The sequence below is a fragment of the Podarcis liolepis genome (genome assembly GCF_965112155.1).
Source record: "Podarcis liolepis genome assembly, chromosome: 10".
Taxonomy (NCBI): domain Eukaryota; kingdom Metazoa; phylum Chordata; class Lepidosauria; order Squamata; family Lacertidae; genus Podarcis; species Podarcis liolepis.
Genome location: NC_139562.1, coordinates 69,234,447 through 69,254,145, shown reverse-complemented (window position 1 = coordinate 69,254,145; position 19,699 = coordinate 69,234,447). Strand labels below are relative to the sequence as shown.

Sequence of the window (19,699 nt, the reverse complement as noted above, 5' to 3'; positions counted from 1 at the left end):
AATAATGTCACACGCATGCGCAGAAGCGGCAAATCGCGACCCGCGCAGACACGGATTGCATTCGCTTCAGGATGCGAATGGGGCTCCAGAACGGATCCCGTTGGTATCCAGAGGTACCACTGTACTGTATTAAATTGTGTTGTTTTCAGTTCAGATCTTTGTGTAGATGTGCCCAACAATTTAAAACTTGTTTAGCTACCACAGCTTCATTCAAACTATCTAGGTGCTATAACTTTGTGAGAGTCCACATAATTTCTTGCCCATCACAGAATTAAAACTCTCAGTGTTCCCTAGATTGAACCAGATACGCATTTTGTCCAAGACCACACACTTAAGACCAAAATTAATCCTTGCTGTGAAGCTACCAGCTTTTTATTTATTTGAAATCCTTCCAATAAATAATGAAATTTTGAACACCAAGTTTTGAAACAATTACCAATACTGTTCTTATTCACGAAATGCTTTTATACAAATGAAACTGTCATATATCCTTTCCACAAAGGTTGGTTAAGTTGTATCTTTTCTTCTCCCTCCTTTGGAACCAAAAGCTGTTGGTTTGCAGAACTTTTGTAAATTAAGAATGATTACATCAGATCTTCCTGCAAATTCCCAATGGGTACACTCAGGACAAAATACACACTTGCCAGTTCAAAGTGCTCTTCCAAGCACTCCCCGATCTCTTGGCATAAGTTGAACACACTCAAGGAAACTGCTACAAAGGAAAAGCAGGAACCCTGGTGGCCCAGGGATTGACCTGCTGGGCTCCTGCCTGACAGCTGTTCACAACAGAGAAGTTTGGGGGGAGGTCGATTGCTCAGTGGAGAAAAGTCTGCCTTCTGCAAGAAGAAAGTGCCAAGTCCAGTCCCTAGCATCTCCATTTAAAAGACTCTCTGGTACCAAGGAAGTGAGGCCACTCTGGCTTGGATAGAGCAGAGTAGACCGTCGGCTGTCAGTCAGGAATAGACAGCCCTGGCTCTATCTCCAGTTTAAATGCTTCAAAAGGACTGTAATGAAAATGGGAGGAGCTGGGACTCAACAGCAGCCTTTAGAAAATCTAAAGAGGAACGGCTAAGGGAGCTGGGCATGTTTAGCCTGGAGAAGAGGAGGTTAAGGGGTGATATGATAGCCATGTTCAAATATATAAAAGGATGTCACATAGAGGAGGGAGAAAGGTTGTTTTCTGCTGCTCCAGAGAAGCGGACACGGAGCAATGGATTCAAACTACAAGAAAGAAGATTCCACCTAAACATTAGGAAGAACTTCCTGACAGTAAGAGCTGTTCGACAGTGGAATTTGCTGCCAAGGAGTGTGGTGGAGTCTCCTTCTTTGGAGGTCTTTAAGCAGAGGCTTGACAACCATATGTCAGGAGTGCTCTGATGGTGTTTCCTGCTTGGCAGGGGGTTGGACTCGATGGCCCTTGTGGTCTCTTCCAACTCTATGATTCTAAAGAGAGCTTTCTCCACACTATCCAAAGCCATGCCTTTGTAAGATTCCTGTGCGCATGGAGAGCATTTTCTCTGGGTACAGTTGAGCAAGGAGGCCGCTGATAGGGGAAAGGGTCTGTCACATTTCATGTGCATTAATTATCCACACTTTTCTACTTCTAGAAAAGGGCTTGGATAAGGCAGTTTAATGTGGACATTTATTCAAAGCCTTATTAGTTTTGGATAGGCAATACTGTATTAACATATGTATTCTGGCAGAGAGAGTATGGTTCAACAGGGACACTATAATCAAAGAAACTGGGGCCTTTTACAATTTCTTCAGAATTATCCTTAAGATGCAAAGCATTTCCTTCTATTAGAAGTGGGCTGCTTCTTCTGTGGAAAAGAACAGTTTCATGCATCTGCTACACTGCAAAGCAAGTTAAAATGTGATAACCCTATTTGCAATAAAGCCACACCTAAAACAATATGTTTTGGATTAATGGCTTTAAATCCTTTTAAAAATGAAGGCATTTAATAAGTATTATAGTCATGAAACCCATGTCTAACTCTATAAAGGCAAGCAGTAAATAGTAAATTTAAAATTTAGAAAAAACAAATATTGAAAAACAGCTCGACGTTTCAAAATGAGAAATTATAGGCCATAGATAAGAACAAACAGAACAGGTTTCATCAAAGTGAGTTCCTGTAACCCTAAAAGAGTGGAAGAAGTTTATCAACAGGGAATACAGCATGGTGATTTGCACATTACTGAAGCTCTTAGTTGTTCCTACTGCACTAGACACCTACCTGGAAGTCTATGGATGAAATAGATTTTAAAAACCCAGCATTGGGTGCAAAGCAGGGGATCTAAGATGACACCAAAGGTCAGGGGGTCGGGGGCAAGAAAAGCAGGCCTATATCTCCAGAGTGTTATTAGTAAAAGGAAATTTTAGAATCTTGACAACAGAGAACTCCACATAAGCACATTCAGTACAGTATGATATCCAGAATAAATAAAGTATTCCACTGGCATCAAAGACGTTTTGATTTAATCCAGCAGTTTTAAATACCTGCCATTTTTAAAAAAAAAAATCCCAGCAGATTAATTAAGCACTTCCCTCTGACCTTGAAACCCTCATTTCTTATTTCCTCTATTTGACCCCTGATTTAAGAAAGGTAGGAAAATAAGGATAGTTATTTTAACACCTGCAATTAGTCCAATCGTATTCTGAAATGCATACAAAAGGCGAAAACATTTATATGCTTCTTACTGCCATAGTTAAATGCTGAACATAGTTTAACACTGAGGATTTGTCATTTAGAAAGTTAATAAAACTTCGTTACAACAAAGGGCTCATCCACTCCTACCCTTTGCCCTGCACTTTGAAGACACAACTCCATACTTTAAAGCGCTGTGTCCAAGCACACACACCCCCCCCTCTTCTTTTTGCCAAGGTGCTTTCCCTGCGGAAATCGGCACTTTAACACTGAATCAGAACAAAAGGCAAGAAGGGGTTTTCTGTGGATTGCTATTTGCTCTGATTCAGCGGTAAAAGCAGAGGGGGGGGGGGAATGCTAGGACAACGCACTTTAAAGTGCGGACCTGTGCCTAGAAGCATGGCACAAAAGGAAGTCTGGACAAGCCTTCTGTGTCACATTTTGAACAACAGCACATTTACTCACATTGACATAAATAAGGTGTCAGCTAAGATGGCAAGCATGTGAGCAGCAAGGTCTTCAAATAGTGTCAGATAATATGCATGTGGACTATGCTCTATAAGGCATATTTTCTCCATAGTTGAAAATGCTACATTTATATTCATGCCTGGATTATAGCTGAATAAATAATCTACTCAAGACATATACACTTGAGGAGAAGCATCATTCGTTCCGGAGGTCCGTTCTTAACCTGAAACTGTTCTTAACCTGAAGCACCATTTAGCTAATGGGGCCTCCTGCTGGTGCCGCGCCGCTGGAGCACGATTTCTGTTCTCATCCTGAAGCAAAGTTCTTAACCTGAGGTACTATTTCTGGGTTAGCGGAGTCTATAATCTGAAGCGTATGTAACCTGAAGCATATGTAACCCGAGGTGCCACTGTATCTTACCAGGGGTGGAGGAAGGGGGGTGCGGTGGAGGTGGACCACCTCATGTGTCACCACTGAGGGGGGTGGCAAAATGTCGGGGGGCACTCACCACAGGGCCTGCAGTGCGCCTGACCCACGTGTCTCTCCTGTGAGGGACGCGGTAGTTTGGGTGCCCACAGACTCTGTGCTGCCCAAATGGTCTGCCCGCCACCTCCCCCTCAGCTGCAGGGCGGCTGAGTGGGAGAAGGCAGGCAGACCCCTCAGAGAGTGTCCTGCCATGGCTGGCCTCACCCCCGCGGGCAGCTGGCCCCCCCCCCTGGGCGCAAGGCATGCACGCCGCCCCAGGCGCCCAATCAACTTGCTCCGCCGCTGATCTTACCATGCACCAAAATGAATTTTCTGCCCTGCTGTTGGCCTCATCAGAAGCTATCAGCATGTACTTTAACAGTTCCATAACTTTTTGGATACGTACACCTAGGTATTATATATCTTTCCCAGGCTGACCATGTCAATGTTGGAAGACATGCCTTCATTGTATTGCTGATTCCACATGCCTACTAGCAGGTTCTGTAATAAACACTGGCATTCACAATGAAAGTCACATTATCACCACTGTCAATGATTTCCCCAGTGATAATAGGAGTTTGAACAGTCTGACAGGATAGAAATGGTTTGCCTAATTGCTGTTAAGAGACTTTTGGTTCGAGGTGAAGGCAACATCTGTCTTATTTTTTATGCCAATGTAGTTATAGGGCTTTAATGTTGCTCCAAAAGCTTTGCAAGGTTTAGATTTAGTAAGATTTGGAATGCGCCACAATGTTTGGATAAGTAAATGCCTGAAACTGTTTTCAAAACTGTTGCTGGGTGAACATTTTTATTGCTAAAGTTAGAAGCTTCACAAATTATGTGCACTTGATATATGTGGGGGGGGGGGTACCTTAAAAAAGAGGCCCGTGAGCACATGTTTATAATTGGCACAGCAGTAGCTCTGAGAAAGGCAACTGAATCTGGAATACTTAGTACAGTTCTGGTCGCCTCACCTAAAAAAGGATATTTTAGTTTTGGGAAATGCTCAGAAAAGGGCAACCAAAAATGATAAATGGGATGGAGCAGGGGCAAAACGAGGCTTTCTTTCACCCGGGTCAAAGATTCTGTTTGGCTCCCGTCCCACATGCATTTACCCATTCACACACACACACACCTCAACACATTTGTTTTTAAAGGGTATCAAAAGTCCAACAAAACTTTGAATCATAGAACTGTCGAGTTGGAAGGGACCCCAACGGTCATCTATTCCAACCCCCTGCAATGCAGATATCTCAACTATCGTATGTTCTGGTGTACAAGACAACTTTTTATCCCTGGAAAATCACCCCAAAAGTAGGGGGTCGTCTTATATGCGAGGTATATGCCTTGGGAAGGAAGAGAGGGAGCCGGTGAGCAGAGGCACCCCTTCTGCCGTCGCTGCTCCGCCCTCCCCACAGAAGGAGACATGGAAAGTCCTTCTGACTGTGGCGCTCGCCCGCCAAACGCCTCGCCTCGGGCTGCTGCTGCTGCGACGGCAGAGGCAGCGGAGGGGTGCGCGCTCTGCCCCTGGTGGCGCTCAAACTCTATAACTCTAAAACTCTAAAATTGAACAGCAAAAGTTGGGGGTCGTCTTATACTCCCAGTCGCCTAATATGCCGGAATCTGCAGTAGATCATACATGACAGGTGGCCATCTAAGCTCTGCTTACAAACCTCTAATGAAGGAGAGTCCACCACCTCAACTTGGTACCTCTGGTTCCTCCTAAGCAAGATTTCTAAAGAGGAAGGGAATTTGGGAAGTGGACACACACACAAGGGCGCCCACCCCCCATAGCAACCTGCAACTCATTTCCCCTAAGGTAATGCATTTGTGTTTGCTGTTTTCATTAGTCAATGCATTTATATACAGACTTTAATGTAATATATACATTTCTGTATACATTACTTGGCTGGAGAACTGCACTGCAAAATTCAGAGAAGTAGAAAAGTTGCATGGTGGCTGTGTTTTGGCTTGCAAATTGTTTTGGAAAGTGCAATATAGGTAAATTTGCCTTTTAATGCGAACTGAATCAAATTTCTCCCCATACTTACATTTTGCACCATATCTTAGGTCACTCTGAATGGTGCTATCTGGCTTTTGGGAGAAAAAAGACTTACAAAGCCTATTACACATGGAGAAATTTGGGATTGCTTAGCGGATATCTATTAACATAATCCAAGGAAAATTGAATGACCTATGAAGAGAGAGAGATTGTATCCTACATAGGAGAAATGGACTCAGAGAAGAACACTCAGGGCAGCCACAAACAACCTCTCTGGAATAGTTTACTAAATCTACTTCGGATTAACAGGCTAGCATATTCCAGTGCTGTTCTCATGCCATAAAGGTTACAAGCCTGTCTGAAGGAAGAAGCAATTGCCCCTCTGATGGAATAATAGTCTACCTTCACAGATCTCAAGAAATAGTGCTCAGCTCTACTGATTAGTGATCATTATTCATTTATTTTGTATCCCGCATTCCTTTATTTCAATAAGCAATTCCACCTTCCAATTGCCTTTTGGCCTACTGAAGTACAGAGAGTGTATGTGCTTTCACTATCTCAATACAAATACACTGCAGCTTCATGTCACACTTTGAGACCCTCAACATAATTCTATAAAATCTGGCTACAAATTCCTCCTAAAACAGGCATAGGCAAACTCGGCCCTCCAGATGTTTTGAGACTACAACTCCCATCACCCCTGACCACTGGTCCTGTTACCTAGGGATCCTGGGAGTTGTAGTCCCAAAACAGCTGGAGGGCTGAATTTGCCAGTGCCTGTCCTAAAATCTGCATATATCACAGAATATGTACTTAGTCACATGAAAAACAAACTGTGAAAGAACAGGAACACAACTACATATTTTGCCTTAATGAGTACAATGTTGACAGCTTTACAGCAGCTAGGAAAGTGACATATTGCAAAATTGGCTTTGTCAACGTTCCAGCATGTCTGTGCCATAAAAACAAAAAGCAAAACACAGAGATGGGTTGGGCTTCTGAAAAACAAGGTAATAGTCCAATACTGTCTCCCAGTTGCAATCACTTCCAAGTCACCCTTGCACAGGTGGAGTCAACCACTGACAGAACCTTTATGACAGAGGAATCCCAGCCAATCTTGCAGAATCAGAGAGGGCATATGCAGTAGAACCAACTGCCGTAAAACAAATGCAGCAATACTGCAACGAAGATGTAATGAGGTGAAAGATGTATGTATGACTCCACTCCATGCCGCTCCCTAAAGCGCTTCAAGAGCAAAAAGCTGGCAATCCCAGTCCTCTGTGATGCTTCCAGAACTCAGGCCACCACTGAGAGTGCTCAATAAATTTATTATTGCTTCATACATTATTCTTTTCTAATGCTACTTAGCAGCAGGTGTGCCCACAGGTATTGAGGGGGGTGGGGGTGGGAAGTAATAATAACTAAGCAGACATAAATAGCATCAAAGAACAGGTCTTTTGCGATAGCTCTGGGGACTAAATTGTGGTGAGGTCTGGGCAACTTTGGCTTCTGCAAAGATTATAGTTTATGTCTATTCCTTCGTTGTTTGTCTTTGAGTTGTCTCCCATCACCCCTTTGTTATTGCTACAATCAACTTCCTAGCCCCTCCTTGCAGTTCCCTGCAAAAAAACAACAACCCAAAAAACCCCAAACACACCAGGATAATTGCATGGTTGTCATACACTACTCTAATTACCCTAATACTCTAAGAACTTCCTGACAGTAAGAGCTGTTCGACAGTGGAATTTGCTGCCAAGGAGTGTGGTGGAGTCTCCTTCTTTGGAGGTCTTTAAGCAGAGGCTTGACAACCATATGTCAGGAGTGCTCTGATGGTGTTTCCTGCTTGGCAGGGGGTTGGACTCGATGGCCCTTGTGGTCTCTTCCAACTCTATGATTCTATGATTCTAATTTTCCCTCTTTTGCAAACCTACTCCTCTGTCTTCCTAAATGTTTGTCCTCTCCCCAATACAGTGGTGCCCCGCAAGACGAATGCCTCGCAAGACGGAAAACTCGCTAGACGAAAGAGTTTTCCGTTTTGGAGGTGCTTCGCAAAACGAATTTCCTATGGGCTTGCTTCGCAAGACGACAATGTCTTGCGAGTTCCTGCGGGTTTTTCCCCCTCCCCCCCTTTTTCTAAGCCGCTAAGCCGCTTATCAGCTGATCCGATCAGCAGATAAGCCACTAAAAGCCGCTAATAGCCCTAATCCGTCAATGGGCTTGCTTCGCAAGACGAAAAAACCGCTAGACGAAGAGAATCATAGAACGGATTCTTTTCGTCTTGCGAGGCACCACTGTACAAAACATGCTGCATGCAACACTCACATGTGCTGAAGCTTTGATCCTACAGCAGCTATCAAGCCATCCTAATGGGAGACAAGTTTTCTATTGTTCCTACCCGCTAGGTTATGGAGTATCCTAAGTGGAATAGCAGCCTCTCCTTTCCCAACTGACCCTAGAGTTTTCCTCCACCAAGCACTTAAGAAACAGTATTTAAGTAATATATATGAATTATGAAAAGCATTTTTAGCCATCTGTCGGAATCTGATGGGCAACAGATCTTGCCACTGCATGCCCTGATGACCTTTAGTGTCTCTGACAAATCAACGTATCATTGGTTTCCATTGTCTCTTGTACTGCAACAAGTGCTTAGTGATTGTGTTAGGTTTAGCACACTGATTCATGGGCTCAACTACATAACACTCTGTGAAGAAAATGTTTGGTTTTGCACATTTCCCAACAATTGCCACTGCACCTCCCAAGGACTTTTCACTTTTAGATATGCAGTAGCATGGTGCGGGATAACTTAATTGCTAAATACCATAGTGAAACTTTACACTACATCTAAACAATATATCTATAAAGAACTCACAGAATACTGCTGCAACCCTGAGGTTCACTGTCCGTAATCAGTTTATATCTAGAGCACAACAAACAATTTGTGGTGTGGAATCCCAACATCTTCTCAAGGCAGTATTCCTGTGTCAGGGATGTCAGATTTCCAGCAGCATTCAAACCACATTATTTTGTTGCATGGGAAAATCCCCCCCCCCCCCAGTTAGTACCTGCACTGCTGTTCAGAGTGGTGCGAGAAATATGGTTGCAGGAATGTCAAGTGTACCTACTGGACAATGTAATATCACCACTGATAAGCAATAACCACCCCGACCCCTTCAATGCCTATGTAATTTGGGATTTATTTATTTTTCTAATTTGACTTTTAACTTTTAAAATATCCGCAGTGGTTGTCTGGCACCCAAATACCCCAGAGCAGGGTTGCAGCACTCATCTAGTGCAAAGTTTCTGTTTGTTTGTTTTTAAAGGTCAAAATGGTACAACATTACTCTCCCCTTCCAGAATTTGCTCATGTCCTTAGTCGAATAGACAGTGGAAATGTTGAAGCATCTAATAGCTCAGCGGGAGGGAGACAGAGATACAAACAACATGTCTTTACCCCACTTGCAACAATGCCATTTCTCAATAATTGCATAGGGATAAGATACTGAGGCACTAGACCTAAACTGGTTCTTTTATAATCCTATCAGTAAAATACTGAGCAGTATTCAACTAATCCATTCCAGCAGCAAAAGGATTTCCACTTGCACAAACCCTTCCCTATCCCAGCCACCCTCCCCAAATCTGCTGCAGAGGGGTAGCGGAATATTCATGTATAATTACGTTGTATTCCACCCATTGTCAGGAGAAGTTATAAGAAGTCACACTGACTTCACTGGAAACAATCGTAAGTAGAGACTTCAGGGAGGGTAGCTACAAAAAGAAGCAGCTGATTAATAAAAACCACGGTATTTAAACAGATCTCTGTTAAGAAGAGTATTTTATTCCAACCAAGGAGTGAAATCAATGAAACAGTCTGTTACACGTTGCTAAATTGACATGGAAATGTTTAGCCAAATTGAGGTCATTATGGAAATAACGACACGCTGAAATGGACCAGGACTAAGCGATCCTTATTCATTACTTCTACGTTTCTAAAGTTCCTAGCCTTTCCCTATAATGCTACATTGTTTTAGAAAAATAAGACACTTTGTGTAAGAGATGAGCCGTACGACTATTATTTTCTTGTGAGAAGTCTGAAGGAGCTGAAGGGTGACTATCAAACAAACAAATCCCAAATAAAAATGTTAAATACTACCATAAATTCTTACCAATATGGAATTATCTACTGGTACAACACAATGCTCAATTCAACAGGATTCTAGCTGAAGATGTAAACACTTTGAGAAACAGAAATGGATAATTGGTTCCATCTTAAATGAAAATTGAATACCATTGTTTTTATTGTACATTTTGTGTACCACACTGGACAATTCATTGGAATGTGGCATGAACCAAATATGTACATAACTGAGACAATAGTTCTATTCACCTATCATGAAAATTGTGTTGAATGAACACACGGTGGGGAAACAGGAAAGCTGGCAGCTCGCTTCAATTAACTGGAACAGGATATAAAGTTGCATACATGTAAAAAGCCAAATGGAGGCAGTTCTGATCACCCGTGATCAATATCTAGCAAAACTAAGGAAACAGCAAGAAACACCAGTTATCAGGCTTTGCAACAGTTATGCAGTGGACTAGGTCTGAAGAGAATGCTTTGGATCTATACAGTTTGCCCAGTGTGTATGCAATGTATGGAAAGAACAAACTTGCACATATCTTCAGGAATTCTTGGCATATGAGACAACACATATCACTTCAGGAATGCCTAGCTAAGTAACGCTCTCCAGGGCTACTTTGGTCTTATGGCACGCTAAAGTAAAGGGGATGCAAGCATGCCTGAGCTTCTACTGGACTGTGAAAACTAGCTTGCAAGGGTCTCACAGTCTCTCTCCCTTTCTTTTCCCCTGGATGCACTGGGAATGAGTTAATGCTGTGCCTTTATTCAATCAGCAACATCTGCAAAAAGGGTAAAGGAGAATGCCAATCACCCTCCAGGGTCTACTCCAGAGGTGACAAGGCCTCTTTGCAAAGGCTGTGTTCTTTGGCCCCAACAGTGCTGAACATGTCAATTTCCAGGATGTTGCTGGACAGAGATGGCAGCTGTGGGCAGTCAATAAGCCTGTTATAATCTTGTTTTTAAGAGGCAACACTGGTGGTAAACTTTCCCATGACACTGGGGCTTTGGCAGCTGCCCAGGATTTTCAGGTACTGATGCTGGGCATGCTGCCTTGGTAAAAATCCATATCAGAGAAGGTCAGTTATACAGTGGTAGCTGTTTGGGGCTAGTTTACAGCAGTCTTTGCTATCAGCACTTTACATACTGATTGCCATCACTGCCCAAAGGAAATAACGTTTTGTTAACATTTCATATGGTTGTTTTGGTCAATCTAAAAAAGCTTCATGTTAACGAAGTCCAATAATGTAGGATGCGTTTTGTTAGGGACTTACTCTCATGGAAGTTTATGTGGCAAGTCACGCCATAGGTTTCCAATATAAAATTTATTTTCCCCTTGTGGTTGTTTTTTTAGCTATCTGTGCACATACACTAAGAGTATTGCACAGTACAACAGAACAGCACATCATTTATTTATTTCTCTTTTTAAAAAAAACAAAACTTAACAGTTAATTTAAAGCACTGTGTCTGTGTTATAGAATGATCTTATTACAAAGCCAGTGGCTTTGTACCTGACTTGATATATGAATATCTGAGAATGTTGGCATGGCTGAAATTTCCCACTGGGTCTTAGGAACAGAGCCAATCATAAGCACAGGTCTTTGGGCGCTTGTTCCAACACTACGGTTTAGCTTGCAACACACAGTGTTCTACATTTGTGTCTGCACCTTGCTAGTTTTGATTTAAGTTGGCTTCCGTGCAATGGAAGCCAACAGGGTTTTATATCATAGTCTCTCGTGTTTTAGTTTTGTGCCATTCTTAGTGCAATCCAGAGAAAGTTTTATTTCAGCTCTTTCTCAAGAGTGTTAGGAAACTATTTTCTTCTTTGGCTAGGCCTTGGTGTGTTTGAACAGACAATGTTTCGTAAATTTTATAAACAAAAAGAATTTAAGAACATACTAATTTTACTTCACTGTTTCCTGTCAGACAAAACTAAAGACCAAATCCACAGGGGAAACAAATCCACAGGAAAAACAGAGGGGAAATATCTGAAAAGGTGCTGAAGAAAACAGGGGGATATGTTTTTTTAATTGCCTGATGCAGTTTGAACTTGCCATGCTCTCCTAAGTCTGTTCTCGTTCCCCCTTCGGAAAACTCTTTTTTATGACAAAAAAGATAATTTTACAAATTAAAGTCACCAAGCAAACTTTTAATGCGTACTTCATACCGCTGGATAGCTGCCAAAACAATGGCAATCATTTGACAATGATTCTTGATATTGGCATGTTTGTGTATATTATTGCCCAATCCTTAAAGAGATGTATCCCGTATCTTAAGGAAAGCAGCAGCCAAAACAACAGTGAGGGAATAAGACTTGTTAGTATGGTCTTTCTGCTGCACAAAAACTTCATTTCACCCCACCACACATCTCTTTTCCAAAGTTATGTCAACAGCGTCTCCTTTGAGTGGCCCTGGGGCAGCCAACATGGCACCCTCCAGAAGTTGTTGAGCTACAACTCCCATCAGCCCCAGCCAGCATGGACAGTGGTCAGGAATTATGGGAACTCTAGTCCAGAAATACAGTGGTACCTTGGGTTAAGTACTTAATTCGTTCTGGAGGTCCGTCCTTAACCTGAAACTGTTCTTAACCTGAAGCACCACTTTAGTTAATGGGGTCTCCTGCTGCTGCCGCGCCACCGGAGCACAATTTCTGCTCTTATCCTGAAGCAACGTTCTTAACCTGAAGCACTATTTCTGGGTTAGTGGAGTGTGTAACCTGAAGCGTATGTAACCTGAAGCGTATGTAACCCAAGGTATCACTGTATTTCAAAGGCACCAAGCTGATTACCCCTGGAACAGATCACTATAAAGAGCAATCGTGTCAGCTCTGCAAAGTAACAGTTTACATTTGACACATATTCTATGCCTTGCTGTTTCTTATGCAAAGCCTTGAAAGGGACTCTTAGGAATTCTGTTTAACATATTTGTGGAAACGAGATAATGAACATTCCATCAAAGTCAATAACATTACCCCAATAAGGCAAAGTGGTGTGCTTGGATAACAGTGCAGAGTTTTTCATTTGTTTTATTTCAGTTTGCATGCTTTTTGACAAGATGGTTTCCTGTATCTTGTTTTCAGTTGCTGTTGTGATAGATCAATGCTATTTTCACAATAGGTACTTAAAAGTTGCTTTGTTTTTAATTTCCTACAGAGGCAATTCAACTGAAAACAGTATCTATCTATCATGCTGACATAAAGGAAACTAAGAGTACACTACCTCATCAAGGCACTCAAATGCAGGACATGTATGCACGTCAATGGAACCTTCATCCCGAATATTAACTGTTGGAGCTGTGGCATAAATAGGATCTTCAGGGTCCTCTGGTTCCAATTCTGGTTCAGATTTTTCTTCTGACTCACTGGAAACATACTCTTCTTCTTCTTCCTCTTCTTCATAATCATCCCTTTTCCAAACATCTGCAAAAAGTACCAAAATCCACATATCAAATTTTGATCGTTATGCAAAATAAATTAGAAGCCTAGCTGTCAACTTACAGATTTGAAAATAAGAGACCAGCAGCCTCAAAAATAAGGGATCAGCAGCCAAAATAAGGGATCAACAATTACTTTTATAAAATACATATTTTGTTGTGTGCAAATGGCTTTAGATACCTATTAGGTCCATAAATTACCATATAGCATATATTCAACACAAAAAAGGGATCAACAATTTGTTGTTGACAAAGCAAGCTGGACATATCAAGGGCCCCATTACCTTCAGTAGCTTATTTAAGAGACATCATCAATAAGGGACAGCAGCGGGACATGGCGCTGGAATAAGGGACTGTCCCGCCAAATAAGGGACGCTTGACAGCTATGATTAGAAGATGAGAGCTGGAGATAAATCATGGCATGAGGTTACACATATCAATAATGGGGAACTCCAGAAGAAAGGGGAGGGGAAAGGGTGAGGGATAGCTGAATATAGTCAATATCTGTGCATAGCTGGGAAAGTTTTGTTAATGAATTAACAACTGAAATGCTTTGACTGTGCACTAGTAATACTAATAAAAGCAATAATTAGGAAAACAAGGAATAACTCTACTAAGTGTCTGTCTTCAAAGACAGTCCTCAGAGGTATTCAGAGACTGCCATAGTGAAGTCCGTAACCCACTTCCCTATCCACAACTTCCAGGAATATCAGCGCAGTTAGATACATCCTTATAAATATTGTCATATGCAAGTCTAGCGCTGACCCAATTCAAGAAATCAAGGCAGATCTTAAACTCCCAGTACCTTCCAGTTGTCAGGGATCAGGACTATGTTATATGGAATCTACAATGCATCACACACTAAATAATTTGTGTTAGCCAATAACTAGATGGCATAGTAATTACCTTCAGAGCTCATTTTCCTTGCCTAAACAATTGCAGTCACTAGGACTGTGGAGTTCCAAACTGATCTGAAATTAAATCAAAGAATTTATCATTATACTTTTCCAAGTATATTTAAATTGGAATGCAGATGAATCAAAGCAGCATACATTAGTTAATTTACAAAGCATACCACCGCAATTTAGCATTAGGATGCAATCTTGCTACATCTGTCTGTGTTTTCTTTTTCAAAGAACACCATGGTCTATGGGTCAGCAAAATCTTTGAAGGCTACAAGTGTAAGCTGGCCTCTAGTGCTATTTGGATTTTCTTCAAGGACATTCTGCTTTACAGGGAAATTTCAGCAGCTGCATTTGCTCAGGAATTCAAAAAAACAAAACAAAATCTAACCCTGACGATGCCTCCTACAGAAATCAAAACATTATGTAATCAGCTGCAATCAGCATAAATTTAATATATTACATAAACATGGGCATATAGTAATAAAAAAAGATTTGAATACACATAATATGAGTTATAGTTACTAAATATTTATTTCAATTGTACCTCTATGGACATGTTGGTAAGCTTCATAGCTTCATGAAAAGATTTGTATCAAAACACACCCCACTCATCACAAATGCAAAAAGCAAGTGCAAACTTAGGGTTGTCTATTGAACATTTGGGGCAGTATCCAACAAAGTAGTATTTTTTGCACCATAACACTCACTTTTTTCCTCCTAGAAAGTAAGGGGAAATGTCTGTGCGTGTTATTGAGGAAATGCCTACGGGTGGCATGCCTACGGATTTTCCTCCTCTAAAAACTACGTGCGTGTTATGGTCGGGTGCGTGTTATAGAGCGAAAAATACGGTAGTTCCATTAGTGGAAGGACTTCTGTTTGTGCAACAGAACTTTGCCTCCTTCTCTCCCCATGTGCACCCCATACTTTCTCCAAATCTGCTCCACTGCATTGAGGAGCAAAACCCAAAACAGATTTAGGCGGCACACAGGGCAAGAAGATAGAGGGGGAGTTCAATTGTACAAAGAGAATTGTTACGCCAACCCAACTTTGTTGGATACCACCCTTCATGTCCACGGTGTGGGTTCAAAGCATGGCACGGGCAGCATGGGATTGGGGAATGCCTGGATAAGAAAATGTCCTCCCATAACCTGCACAAAAAAAGTATAATTAATTTATTCAAAAGCAAATTTTATTTATCACTTAACTGGAATAAATTTGAAGACCCTTTTCTTCAACTGAACAATGTATTTTAAACATTCAACGGCAATAAGAAGAATACATTTCATTTTCAATTAATTCACATTACATGTTAATTGCCATACACCTTCATCATTTTACATAATATGAATATTTTATTTCTGCAATTTCCCCACATCTAACCCTGCAACCACCTCCCCTTATACCCAAATGCCTGTGTGACTTCCTTCACCCACATGAGTGATATCCAACTTATTACTTAATAGAAACCTCTAACATTGTGTTCATTTTTATTCATTACAATAGTCATTCATCTATTAAAAAAAGAAAAAAAGAGAGGAAAGCATAACTTCTTAACTTAATGGGTTCAGTCTATACTTATCCAGAGGTTTCTAATAGAATGATTTTGTACAGTATATTCTTCAACACATTTCCATTCCTTTCTTAATTTTTGTTTTGATTGCAATCTGATTGATGCTGTCATCTTGGCTAGTTCAATATATTCACAAAATTTAATTTGCCCCTCTGAGATTGAAGGAGTCTCCTCACTCTTCCAATTTTTGGCCACCAGTATTCTAGCGGCCGCTGTAGCATACAAAAAAAACTTATCCTTGGGAATGTCTTCTGAGACTAGTCCAAGAAGAAACGCCTCAGATCTTTTTTGGGAAGGTTATTTTAAAGATTTTTTTCAATTCATCGTAAATATTGTTCCAGAAGGACATAATCTTGACACAATTCCACCAAATGTGGTATAACGAGCCTTCAACCTTTTTACATCTCCAGCATAGATTTGAAGGTAATTTATAATTTTTTGCTAATTTAACTGGGGTCATGTACCACCTATAACACATCTTCACGATATTTTCATTAATAAAAATTAAGAAGAAGAAGAAGAAGAATACATTTCATAGGCCTTAGGACATTCTTTTTTTCCTTTCTCATTGATCTAATTGTAGAAATGCCAAAATAAAACTGACTACTTTCCATTTAAAAAAACCCTTTGTTTTATCTTACATGCCAACCCTCTTCTGCCGTTATGTAAAAGGAAGTCCCTTTACACACTTTAGTGGGTTTGAGAGCAGAATGATAGTTTCAGCTGGGGAGGGTTAGCATTCTGCTTGTCATTTCATTGGGGCGGGGAGCCTGTTTATGAACTCAACAGGCATCCCAGGTTACGCATTTCAGCCTGCAATTGATGCCTAGCAATATTCTGTAACCATTTCATAGAAATCTAGTTATGTTATCAAATATTGTGTGGGGGTATGCTATTGGTGAAGCAAGAGTAACCAATGAAGGCCTTACCTGGGTTGACTCTCACCGCCCTGAAATCAAGTTTGAAAAAAGCATTATATTGTAGCCAATATAGTAAGTTGCAGCGTGTGCTAGGTTGCAGTCCTATTTTATACTCGGTTACTGTATTTATTAGGGATGCGGGTGGCGCTGTGGGTAAAAGCCTCAGTGCCTAGGACTTGCCGATCGAAAGGTCGGCGGTTCGAATCCCTGCAGCGGGGTGCGCTCCCGTTGCTCGGTCCCAGCGCCTGCCAACCTAGCAGTTCGAAAGCACCCCTGGGTACAAGTAGATAAATAGGGACCGCTTACTAGCGGGAAGGTAAACGGCGTTCCGTGTGCTGCGCTGGCTCGCCAGATGCAGCTTGTCATGCTGGCCACGTGACCCGGAAGTGTCTGCGGACAGCGCTGGCTCCCGGCCTATAGAGTGAGATGGGCGCACAACCCTAGAGTCTGGCAAGACTGGCCCGTACGGGCAGGGGTACCTTTACCTTTACTGTATTTATTGTAATTATCCCTGTGTAAAAGTATGCCCATCTTACAGTAAAGCAGCTTCCTCATCACATTCTAGGTATACAGTATTTGTAATTCATATCTGAACAAAAAGTTAAGTACTTTTCATATCATAAGTATACCAAACAGAATTTTATATGCTCATTGCTACGTAAGAGCATACCCAAACCCACTACAAACTACTGGTACTTTTATAATCATCCCACCACTCTGGCAACTCTCAGAACTATTCTGCGATGGGGCAGGAATTCTGTGGCAGAAATGTTGCCCATCTACAAAGTCTACAGGCCTATATTAGTCTACTCAGAAGTAAGTCCTGCTGAATTCACTGGGAATTACTCCCAACTAAAGTTGCAGTTGTATGCATGGTTACTTGGGAGCACATTTCATTGAACTGAATGGACCTTGCTTTTGAGTAGACACACACAGGATTGAGCTATTGAAGTAACAAATAACATTTAGGTTAGATATGTAACTATTGCACATATTTCATTTTTTCTGGAAAAACATCTAGAAGATGGTGCATCTCTATATTTGAATAGTAATAATGAATATTTATTTAACTGCATTAGTATATCGTTCCTCCTGGTTCAGCAATTGTAATCTGTGAGTGAAAAAAGGTTTTAAAAGGTCCTTCTGAATGTGAGCCCTAGAGGGTGCCACATGGATGAAAAGTTCTGAGTTTAGTAATCTGAACTTGATTTAAAAATAAATATAAATCCATCTACCCTCAGGACCACAAAGAGAATGCAGTGATTTGACAGTGTTGCTTATTAAAAGGAGTCAAATTATGCCCCCTCCTACACACATACACAAAATGTTACCAAAATAATTGGAAACTGAAAATGGTGATGGGGAGTGTTGAACTTTATGGAGCTCATGTTACAATTTTAAGCTTTATGTTTAGAAACTCAACTACAGAAAAATGAAAATGAATCACGACACTTTTCCATACTATTAATGGAAATTGTACTGTTGTCTTCTTTCTTCTCAAATTGTAGATCCTTAAGTTCAGCCTGACTTTTCATAAAAGCCTGCTATAATTCTTCATCTTTTCTGAAATGGTTGCCAAAGAAAGTAAAAAAAAAACCACCTCTGGTTCCTCTAAATATTTAATGAAACATCACTCTCATACTGAAAGCAAAAGAATGCTAGATTCCAAACACACTACATTAAATAAAGATGTTCTTTTCTTTTTTAGGAACTTAACCTTGAATTAAAAACATGCCTCCAAGTTATTTACATATGAAAAGAAAGGGAAGGTTGGAGCAGCCTAAACCTGACTTCGCTGGTAAGGTTTCTAATTTGCTTCCAAAAATTGTGCAAGAACTATTCAGTACAATGAATCTGAAAGTCACAAAAACTTAAAAGGAACTGGTGTTGAACAAAAGTGTTGACAGTCTAATTTAGTCTTCTTTTTCCAGCAGCAGCCAGGAGGATCTTCTGGGAAATACAAGGGGGTTTGTACTTCCCATCTCCATCATTCGCTCTGGTTTCCGTCAGAAGCACCAGAAGTGGTTTAGTCCTGCTAGCCACTTGACTCAGAAAGCTGTTGGTGGACAAATGCCGGCTCCCTCGGACTGAAAGCGAGATGAGCGCCGCAACCCCATAGTTGCCTTTGACTGGACTTAACCGTCCAGGGATCCTTTACCTTTTTAAACCTTTTATTACCTATGAACATGGAGGTTTCATTTACCTATAACCACCAATACAGGTTAAGTCACTTCCTTGTAACTGGCCCAAAATTCTGGAACATAAAGGAAGATTGTATGCCTGTAAGATTGGAGTACACACTTACACCTGCCTGGCTGATGTGATGGAGTAACACAAAGAGAAATTAGGAAGAAATTACACTCCATTTCCTGTTAAAGCATGCTTGCATTCCCTGTTAGCAACTAAATAATAATAATAATAATAATAATAATAATAATAATAATAATTTATTTGTACCCCGCCCATCTGGCTGGGTTTCCCCAGCCACTCTGGGCGGCTTCCATAGAAACCAAAAAACACTAAAATATCATACATTAAAAACTTCCCTGAACAGGGCTGCCTTAAGATGTCTTCTGAATGTCAGGTAGTTGTTTATCGCTTTGACATCTGATGGGAGGGCGTTCCACAGGGCGGGCGCCACTACCGAAAAGGCCCTCTGCCTGGTTCCCTGTAGCTTTGCTTCTTGCAATGAGGGAACTGCCAGAAGGCCCTCGGCGCTGGACCTCAGCGTCCGGGCAGAACGATGGGGGTGGAGACGCTCCTTCAGGTATACTGGGCCGAGGCCGTTTAGGGCTTTAATGGTCAACACCAGCACTTTGAATTGTGCTCGGAAACGTACTGGGAGCCAATGTAGGTCTTTCAAGACCGGTGTTATGTGGTCTCGGCGGCCGCCCCCAGTCACCAGTCTGGCTGCCGCATTCTGGATTAGCTGTAGTTTCCAAGTCACCTTCAAAGGTAGCCCCACGTAGAGCGCATTGCAGTAGTCCAAGCGGGAGATAACTAGAGCATGCACCACTCTGGCAAGACAGTCCGCGGGCAGGTAGGGTCTCAGCCTGTGTACCAGGTGGAGTTGGTAGACAGCTGCCCTGGATACAGAATTGACCTGCGCCTCCATGGACAGCTGTGAGTCCAAAATGACTCCCAGGCTACGCACCTGGTC

The 19,699-nt window shown here is 41.5% G+C and overlaps 1 protein-coding gene and 1 long non-coding RNA gene across 2 annotated transcripts in view; one reads left to right on the top strand and one right to left on the bottom strand.

Moving 5' to 3' along the window:
* The window catches only part of CCDC146 (coiled-coil domain containing 146), a 71,907-nt gene that overhangs the window by 46,992 nt on the left and 5,216 nt on the right, over positions 1-19,699 (bottom strand). The window contains exons 2-3 of the mRNA XM_083464012.1: positions 14,051-14,115; positions 12,931-13,130 (exon numbers count right to left, since the gene is read on the bottom strand). Coding sequence (XP_083320138.1) covers positions 12,931-13,130; positions 14,051-14,063 — 213 coding nt within the window. The 5' untranslated portion in view covers positions 14,064-14,115. The remainder of the gene's footprint in view (positions 1-12,930; positions 13,131-14,050; positions 14,116-19,699) is intronic.
* Positions 16,671-19,699, top strand: part of LOC310688060 — a 150,436-nt gene continuing 147,407 nt past the window's right edge. The window contains exon 1 of the long non-coding RNA XR_014516754.1: positions 16,671-17,031. This is a non-coding gene — a long non-coding RNA (uncharacterized lncRNA). The remainder of the gene's footprint in view (positions 17,032-19,699) is intronic.